The 9,660-nt window shown below is 42.0% G+C and overlaps 1 protein-coding gene across 1 annotated transcript in view; it reads left to right on the top strand.

The window, feature by feature from the left end:
* FNDC1 (fibronectin type III domain containing 1) overlaps positions 1–8,755 on the top strand; it is a 50,205-nt gene extending 41,450 nt beyond the window's left edge. Inside the window, exons 17-20 of the mRNA XM_037391826.1 lie at positions 1,894–1,923; positions 4,148–4,309; positions 5,354–5,476; positions 6,947–8,755. Of these exons, the coding sequence (XP_037247723.1) occupies positions 1,894–1,923; positions 4,148–4,309; positions 5,354–5,476; positions 6,947–7,062 (431 nt within the window). The 3' untranslated portion in view covers positions 7,063–8,755. The remainder of the gene's footprint in view (positions 1–1,893; positions 1,924–4,147; positions 4,310–5,353; positions 5,477–6,946) is intronic.
* Positions 8,756–9,660: the final 905 nt, after the last annotated feature.

Below are 9,660 nucleotides of genomic sequence, written 5' to 3' on the forward strand. Positions count from 1 at the left end.
AGATTTTTTCTAAAGAAGTAAGAAGCTCAAGTATAAATCTAAGCATAATATTTAACATTGGACAAATATGGCAGTGTGCCCAGGTGGCCAAGAATGCCAACAGCATCCTGGCCTGTATCCAAACCAGCGTGGCCAGCAGGACGAGGGCAGTGATCGCCCCCCTGTACCCGGCACCGGTGAGGCCGCACCTGGAACCCTGTGTTCAGGTTGGGGCCCCTCACTGCAAGGCAGACACTGAGGTGCTGGAGCGTGTCCAGAGACGGGCAACGGAGCTGGGGAAGGGTCTGGAGCACAAGTCTGATGGGGAGCGGCTGAGGGAGCTGGGGGTGTTTAGTCTGGAGAAAAGGAGGCTCAGGGGGCACCTTCTTGCTTTCTGCAACTACCTGAAAGGACGTTGTAGCGCAGTGCGTGTCGGTCTTTTCTCCCAAGTAACAAGCAACAGGACAAGAGGAAATGGCCTCAAGTTGTGCCAGGGGAGATTCAGATTGGATACTAGGAAAAACTTCTTCACCCGAAGAGTTGTCAATCATTGGAACAGGCTGCCCAGGGAAGTGGTTGACTTTACATTCCTGAAGCTATTTAAAAAACCGTGTAGAAGTGGCACTTAGGGACGTAGTTTAGTGGTGGACCTGGCAGGCCTGGGTTAACGGTTGGACTCGGTGATCTTCAAGTTTTTTTCCAACCTAAACTATTCTGTGATTCTACGCTGTATCTCGCAGGGAGTTTTGCTGATCAGCTGGCTCCCAGTATATGGCCCTGAATACCTACTTTTCCCATCCAAAATCAGCTGCCTTGTGAACTCTGTATTACAGGTTACATCCACCAAATTTAGAGTTTTATTTTCAGCACAGATCTTTTGTTTGTCATGTGATCAGAGGTGACCTTCCAGCTACCAGAAGTACAAAAGCGGTTACTAAATCTGAAGCCAGATTGTATAGTTACAGTGATGGAATAGGTTAGAAAAGATAAAAATTACCAGTTCAGAGCGTTCTAGTGCAACTGAAAGGTTTGAGCTTATGTCAATAAAGAATGCTATTGTAGGATCAAGCAGCTTATTGAAAATGTTCAATCTTACCCCTGGTAACTCACTGAAGAGAACAGAAAACGGTTGTTCTTTTTCATCAAACTATAAAACTCCCTGGAAGTTTTCTTTCCCATTGGTAGACAAGCACCATGCTTTGTTGTCACGTTATTTTGTGTACAATAAGGACTAGCTAAGAGATGAGAGGAACTGCAGTGTAATGAACACAGACAAACTAATGCATTAGATCATGTTGTTCTGTTATCCTTACTCCACACATATTTCATCCTTCTGAATTAAAAAAGAGAGTATTTCATACAAGAAGAAGCTCCTGAGGTAGTGGGCAGTGCTCCTTGTGCTGCCCAGGGTACTCCTGCAAAAGTTCTGCCACTATGACAAAAATCTCACATATTTATGAATAGCATTAAATAACTGTGCTAAGCATGGTGGATGTCTGAGACCGAGATTTGCATACAAGAGCTAGGCTATGTTTCCTTTTGGAAGGTAGGCCTGCAGGTATAACTTACACTATATATTCGGAAGTGTACGGTCAAACTATCCTCCTACTCTGAAAACCTTCTGAGAAAAGGAAATCTGTTTAAAAGCTCGCTTTGAACTATGGTACTAATCTCAGCAGAGTTTTACAGTATCAGAATACAATCCTGTGGCAAGCTTCATCAACTGAGAAAAACAGTGAGATAATAAACACTCATTAGCTCAGCAAATTGATGAGACGTGTAAATCCCGTGTTCATAATGTAACTAAAGGCAGTTACTCTGCAACTGGCATTCTCGAGTGACACTGTATGTTTCATATGCTAAAACAAGGTTTGGAACAAAATACTAAGTTTTTTATTTATTTCATTCTTCTAGACAATCCACTCCTCATTGTCAGACCACCTGGTAAGTCTTATTCTGCTGTTCCTTTTGTGAATTGCATAAAACCTGGGCAAAACAGTTACAATATAGATGTTAGAAGCATTGTAACATGCAGTTTGAATTAACAGTTCTAAGCAGGAACAGGTAGTATAATTAATTGTGATAATGCAAAAAACATTTTCTGTCTTAGGACTCCTTATTCTGGTCTTTCAAAATATATCTTGTAGAGATATGTTAGAAGAAGCACTTGATTTTGGCCCATCTTTTGCTTGGTACAACAGCTTTAATTGCTGAGTAGTAAGCACTATATATTGCTTCTCTGTGTCCTTCAGTTGCCTGAGCATTGCTTGAACAGTGGGATCAGGCTTTCCTGTCTCCAGCTCATCTGTATTGATGATCGCCTTTATAAATACTAAAAAAAATCAACGACTTGTTATTGACCTGAATGATATGCCATGAAGCTGTTGAGCTTGCTTTGCATTTCCAAATTTGCAATAAACCAGTTCAGCCCCTAACCAGAAGAGCTGATTTCCTGGTGCTGGGACCAACCTTGCTGACATGTACATTGGTAGGGCAACCCCAGGCAGTACGTGCTCTTGAAAGAGATGCAGGAAAAAAGACCTCATGGTTATTACTCTCTGTCAGCTTTCCTAAGCAGTTCAAATCATTGGTTCTGGGGCTTTTTGACTACATGGTTCATGAAAACAGCGTCCAGTATGTCCCTCCCTTCTGTGTTTATTATGCTTGTTAGTCTTTTTTTCCATGTCCCCTCAGATGTCTCTGGTGATGCAGGTACTGCAGAGCACACTGTGTCTCTGGCAGTCACTGTGGGAGGCCTCTCAGGGTGGTGGCCTTCCCATGTCCCCGGTCACCTTCAGGTTTTCTGCTGTCAGTTATTTTGTGGGTCTGTTCATGGAAAGGAGGTGTTGGAAGGTGATAGCTTTTGCGCTTGTAGTTTCTGCTTTGAATGGACAAAAAGAAACTATTTTTGTGTGGCTGCAGTAGCAGCGATAGGATAGACCAAGGAGAGGTGGCAGAGCTCTGGGAACTTGTGGAAATGAAAAGCTTCTGAACATCCAGCATGTCCTCTTACAGGACATGCTAAGTTTTTCCTTCAGGACTTTTGGAGGTGGGCAAAAGTGATGGACAAAAGCAGACTATGCACAGCAGTAAAACTGCATTCAAGACATAGGTAGTTTATTGTTTTATTCTAAAGAGAAAACAATGGCCAAAATCCTGCAATCCTTTCACCATGTGACTAAATTGAGTAAAGTCAGCCTGGTTACATTTGTGTCCATACTGGTGGAGTTTTGAGGAGTGCTGCTAAGTGACTGCTTCTCATGTGCAAGTGTTTGTAGGATTTGGTCCATGTCCCTAGTGAGAGGAAGGAAAAAAGACTAACAGAAAAAACTTTCAATCTTGTTTGTAAACCACCTCAAAAGAGCGCAGTAAAAACAGGGCTTTGTGCTGTAGCTAGAGAGGAAAACACCAGTTACCACACTGGAAGCTTTTTGCGTGATTCTGTGTGCATTACTACAACAGCAATTTCAAGAGGAATTATATTGTCCTGGTTAGTATAAAGCAAACATTTAGGTTAGCCAGTAGGAACATTTAGTCTTTTGCAATACAATTAAACAGTTTCCTCTGCGGTAGTGCTCTGGATGGAGTTCCCCAGGAAAGGTCTCAATTGGAAACTCTGTCTGGTTTGATGCGATGTGGGAAAAGAGAACAGAAAAGTACATTTCTTATTTGATCTTTTTAACCAAATAGCAAGGATAGACTTCACTTCACGTTACAGGCTGTTAGTCACCACAGAATTCTTAACATCTATTCTTTAGCAAAAGAGTTAAGTATTGTGCTTAGTGTTAAAATGCAAGTGATGGTATTTAGGTGGTGTCACTGTCAGACTTAAGATCAGGCTCTGTTGAGAAAAGAAACTGAGTCACTAGTTAGAGAAGATGTCTTACTAAAACCAGTGAGATTGTTTACTTAAAACTGGGGTTCAGTACATGAAATCATAATTTTACAGTTATTGTCTACTGCCTAGAAGGGATTTAATCAAGTCCCTTGTTTTTTAATTTTTATTTTGTATTTGTGCTTGAATTAGTATTTCCAGGTGTCAAAAAGTCAGGCATTAATCTGCTGCAGCACATCTTTTAAAACATATTTTCAGATGTTAACCTTAGCAAAACTCTAGACTGAAATGCTGAAGTCTGTCCTTAATGTTGATTTATTTTTTTCCTTCAAGGTGGTGAGCCTATCTGGATCCCATTCACTTTTAAATACGACCCCACCTATTCAGACTGCAGTGGCAAGCAGTATGTGAAACGGACTTGGTACCGCAAGTTTGTAGGAGTGGTTCTCTGCAACTCCTTAAGGTACAAGATTTACCTCAGTGATGACTTGAAAGGTAGGCATCAAGATTCATTTCCTGATATATGATTATTTGTGATCTCCATCTTCTTTCTTTCTTCACCTCATCTGTGGAAGAATTGTGTGACAGCTATCTGGGAGTCCTCTCGAGAAAGTCTGATGTGATAGCTGAACTGCCCTGCTTTTGTGTTATGCTCACACCCTGGACATTAGCTTTCAAGCAGAACTCTTTAGACAGAGAACAGGAGGAAGTTTCCCTTGAAAAGCCTGTGTGTGCTTTGTACTGTGATAACAGAGTGCTGCTCCCCACACGTCTCTGTGGGAAGTCCTACGCTTGCTCCAAGGGTTGGTGAGCCCCAGCTATGCATGGTCAGACAGAGCAATACACCCTAGGGATCCCTAGGGTGGGCTGAAGTGGGGAACAGTGAAGGGAAGGCTGGTATTACAGCAGCTGGGTGAGCACTACTCCTAAGAGTTAACAGCAGCTCATATATAGATGTATTTGCTGAGAGATAGTGAACAAAATTTTCCATATTGTTGATCTGTGGTACTGGGATTATCTCAATGGCTTTTCAGATTATGCTGATTTGTTAATTCTTATTGCAGTGCATTGGTATAGTTTAAAGATAGTGTTTGAATATGCAATAAGAAACAAACAAGGACTGACCTTCTCTGTTAGAGAAGGAGAGCTCCACAGTTTTTAGTTTTCATTTGAGACTGCAATCAAACCAATGGTATTGACAATCAGAGCATTTCTTACTTTCTCATGACATATTGAAATGACTGGTGTAGTTGGAAGTCCTTCCGCCTGTCACCTGCGGTGCAGTGCCCATGGACTTGCAAAATGGGGATTTTTGTTTACGGAGCTGTAACCCATTTCTGTTTTCCATAATTTGTCCTTCCATACTGCCAAGGTAGCATTCTCCCTCTTTCCAGCCACAGTTTGTTAATTGGTAATAAACACTGTGTTTGTCAATGTAAGATTTCTTCTGCTTTCTCCCACATCTATTTTCTTGGTGGTAAAGTGCGTCCCAAACAAAAGTAATACTGAGTCACATAATCTGTCTGTATCACTTTTCAGACACCTTCTACAGCATTGGGGATAGCTGGGGAAGGGGCGAGGACCACTGTCAGTTTGTGGATTCACACCTGGATGGAAGAACAGGACCTCAGTCGTACATTGAAGCCCTGCCCACTATCCGAGGTACGGCAGGGTACGGCAGTGGGGGAGCGGGATGCTGGCCAGGTGCCTGTCAGCCCAGCTGTAGGATTAAGGGGTAGGGAGCGGAGCGCAGACTGGGGCTCTTTGTCCCAGCGGCTGGCAGCTCTCTGAGGTGTCCGGCTGATGCAGTAGGCAATGAGGTGATGTGGTGCTCAGGCCTAGCTGAACAGGTTATGAAAGTCCCAGAAGGGCTTGTGGGTGTTGATAGAGAGAAGAAGACAGAATGAAAGAGAGGGGCATATAATACAAATAATTTACAGGAACAAAATGCAAAAAACAGAAAGAAAAAAATTGTATAGGTTTATGAAACCTTTCTCTTAATTATAAGACCTGCCTCATTGAATCAAGGTGCAAAAACTCTTCCACATGCCGCAAAGGTCCAGCTACATCTTTGCACATATGGCTTTTGCGGACAGTTTCTGACCAGTTCATTCAATGAAAAACACATAGGAGTATGTCTAGTGATGTAAGGTCGGACTGCAGGACTTTTATTCTGGCCTGGTCAATATCTCACTGAGTAAAAATTTTCACCTTGAAGGAGTTCCTTTGAGTAAACTCCTCAGCTCACATAAGCCAAGAGGGGGACAGCTTGCTTCGCAAAATGAACCCAATCATGAAAGTCAGCCAATCTTTTCAATAAGTCTATTGATTTAAATAATTCAGTTAGCTTTAAAGGTTTCTAGGTCAAATTATTTGTTGATATTCATTTCATGGTGGCGTTACCAGGAAGAAACTGAAATAGTCACTAATATTTATACATCACTGGGAAGCACTGCATTTCTCAGTTCAAAAGAGGGATGATTAATCCAGATGTGTATTACTAGGTCTAGGAGACAGAGATAGAGAGCACACAGAAATTGTATTCTTGGCATAAGACGTGAGCGTTTCAGATATTCCAATGCACGAGCTATGCAGAGAAGAATGCTGCACCTCTCCTAATGCTTTAAGCAGTCACATTCTTTCTGCAGATGAAGAAAAAGGGGGAGAAAGGCTTAACTCCATATTTACTGCATGAAATGATACCTTTTTGTTTTGTGCAAAGCTGTTTTTTGTTGATAGTCTCTTGAGCCCTATAATACAATTTTTGCTCCGGAGTCATCTGTATATTTAAACTGACGTGCAAACTTCATAAACACAGCTGAAATATACCCACCTTTTGGAGGGAAATGCAGAAGTGCTCTGGCAGACCACAACATTACAGAATAGTTCAAGAGATTTTGAACAGTAAACCCAAGGAAAACTATAAGAAATATAAAGAACCAGTAGTAAATCATTCAGGAAAGATCTAGGCCAAATACCATGGCTAGCAAATACCCTTTTGAAAGAACTCCCTACCAGACAGCTTCTAAATTTTCATTTGGGCTGTGGGATTGACTCTTGCTGCATCTGTTACTTTTGTTAAATTACTAGGTCTTTGGTTTGAAATGCAAACGGGTGTTTTTCTCCCAACAGGATATTACCGCCAGTACCGTCAGGAGCCTGTATCATTTGGGCGCATTGGATACACAACACCCTACTACTACGTGGGCTGGTATGAGTGCGGTGTGCCCATCCCAGGGAAATGGTAGCAGTCTGCTTTCCTGTCTTAGGCAGACCATGCTTTTCAAATGATTCCTACCAGAGGACTGTGAGCAACTGATTTGGAAAAGAAAATAAAAAATAAAAAATGAGGCAAACCAGTGGAAACCAGCTGCTCAAGAAACCCTCATGAAGCCAAACATGGTTCCTTTACCAGCCTAGATCTGTGGTGCTGCTTGATTTCTGCTTGGAAGCAGGGACAGGGTATAAGTTTGGTGTCCTACCTTCCTCCTCTGGGTCCTTAAGGCACAGAGAGGCAGTTGCAGTGTGTACAACCTGTGAAAACTAGAACTGTTACTAGCCATGAAAATTTGGAAGTTTCTTATATCTTGCAGGAATGACCTAAGCATGCTGTGCTTGCTTAATGGGATACTAAACTGCCCTTTGCTGCCTGCCGGGGCTCCCCTATGCAATTGTGCTGTGTAACTGGCCGCCCACCAAAGGCAATATACTCTCCTGAAGACTTCCCCTGTGGGTTCACCCACTGCTGGACTAATCACCAGGTCACAGTGTAAATTCACTTTGAGATATCTATATCTATATCTATATAAATACAGTACTGTACATCTGCAGAAGTACTGCTTAGGGATGCTGAGATTTTCTTGTTCACTAGATAAATATGTTTGGAATTTTTATGTAAAAGGTGCTGTTAATTCTTTGAGATATTGCTATGCACAATATATTAACCAAGGAAAGAGCTGTATTCTTCTTGTGAGTACTGTTGGTCTAACATTTGAATTGTTGATCAAAGACCTGTGTCCCACTTCCTTGACAGCCTTTGGACTGGACGTTCAATGGGAATTTTCCCCTCTATCCATGTTAGAGTGGCACTGTGAAGTCCAGCAAAAACACATATTCAGCAGTTTATCAGCATCAGTTAAACTTTCTATCCTTTACTAGTTAAAAGTTTTAGTGGAGCTTTTCTTCAATCCATTACATCTTATTTGGTATGTTATTTATTCCTTGTCAGTATCTTTCACTTCACTGTGTGGAGGCATGGGATAAGTAACTTGCAAATTAGAAACTGCTTTTAACTTATTTTCCCTCCAAAAAGAAACCCAAGCCACCAATGCAAGAGTCAGCTAGTAGGAAACTCATTTGACTTTGATCCGTCCTGAAGACAAATCGGGATACACTTCCTCTAAAATACTACCGAAATGTCTTCTATCCAGACCAGAAAGCAAAAGCTGACATGGGTGAAAGGTATGATGATAATTTTTAGCAACCTTTTTTGGAAGCTTACGATAACATAGGATTTTAGTAGTCCTTCTGGGCAATCTAGCGTTAATGTTTACTTAGTAATTTTCATGGTCTTACTGTTTCATGGCAACATCTCAACAGCCTTTGCGCCTGTTAGTAAGACTCCCCCATTCTGACGGCCTGGAAGAGTAGCAGTATACCTGGGGGACAGATCCAGTCTCTGCTCCATCCTCTCACTCTCATTCCAGCTCACGTGTAGTACAGGTCTAATACCTTTTCAGTTGCTTCCTGTAGTTATTGTTAATTGTCTGGGGACAAAAAAGGAACTAAAGTGATTAAAAGAGCATTTTATTTTTCATGGTAATTTGGTTTTTAACATTTTAATTGTTCTCACATACTTTTGCTTCAGTACAGTGCCAAATATATGGTCTCGAAGTATAACTTTTTTCCCTAATAAACCTATGATACATGGTGCCATTTCTATTTCATCCTTTCTGGTCATCTGTGTCAAGTAAATTGACAAAGTGATTAATTGCTAGCTTTCAAAAAGTCTTCCTTGGGAAAGGAGCAGGTATCGACTTTTTCTAAGGGTTTGGAAGTATGTGAGTGTGTTGTTCCCTTTTGAAGGTGGTTAGCAGGTAGTGTGGAATTAACAAGGGCAAATCATGCCTGACCAGCCTGATCACATTCTTTGTTGAGATGGATGGCTCTGTACACCAGGGGAGAAAAGTGGATATCATTGACTTTGCCTTGCGTTAAGTCTCTTGGTGTGTTCTCCCACTAGTGAAACCAGTAGCGAAACTGGTGGGATATGGCTTGGATGGCTGGACTTGAAGGTGGATGCAAAATCAGCTGTGTCGTGAGGCTCAAATGGTTGTGATCAAAAACAGTGCAAAGTCCAAATGACAGCTGGTTACAAGCCACCCCAGGGGCCAGTACTGGGGCCAATACTATCTAACGGCTTGGACGATGGGATTGAGTGCATGGATAGAGTGCACCATCAGCAAACTTGTGGCTGATACTAAATGGGGGCTGGGGAGTGGTTGATGTGCTGGAGGGCAGAGCTGCTCATCAGAGCATTATAGGCAGGAGAAATGAGCTGTCAGGAACCTCATGCAGTTCAGCAAAGGGGTGAGAAGTCCCACACATGGGATGGAATAGCCCCTTGCAGCAGTGCAGGCTGGGGTGACTGTCCAGAGAGCACCTTTGCATGAGAGGACTTGGAAATCCTTGTGAACAACAGATTGAATGTGAGCATTCCAGAGATCCATTCCAACCTAAATTATTCAGTGACTTTTTATGATTCTAGGGGAGGCATCCAATAATAAAATGGGGTTTTTTCTTTTACTGAATCAAAGACACGCCTTGGTCCAGAGCTCAGTATTTAA

This window comes from Falco rusticolus, chromosome 6 (assembly GCF_015220075.1).
Source record: "Falco rusticolus isolate bFalRus1 chromosome 6, bFalRus1.pri, whole genome shotgun sequence".
Classification (NCBI taxonomy): Eukaryota; Metazoa; Chordata; class Aves; order Falconiformes; family Falconidae; genus Falco; species Falco rusticolus.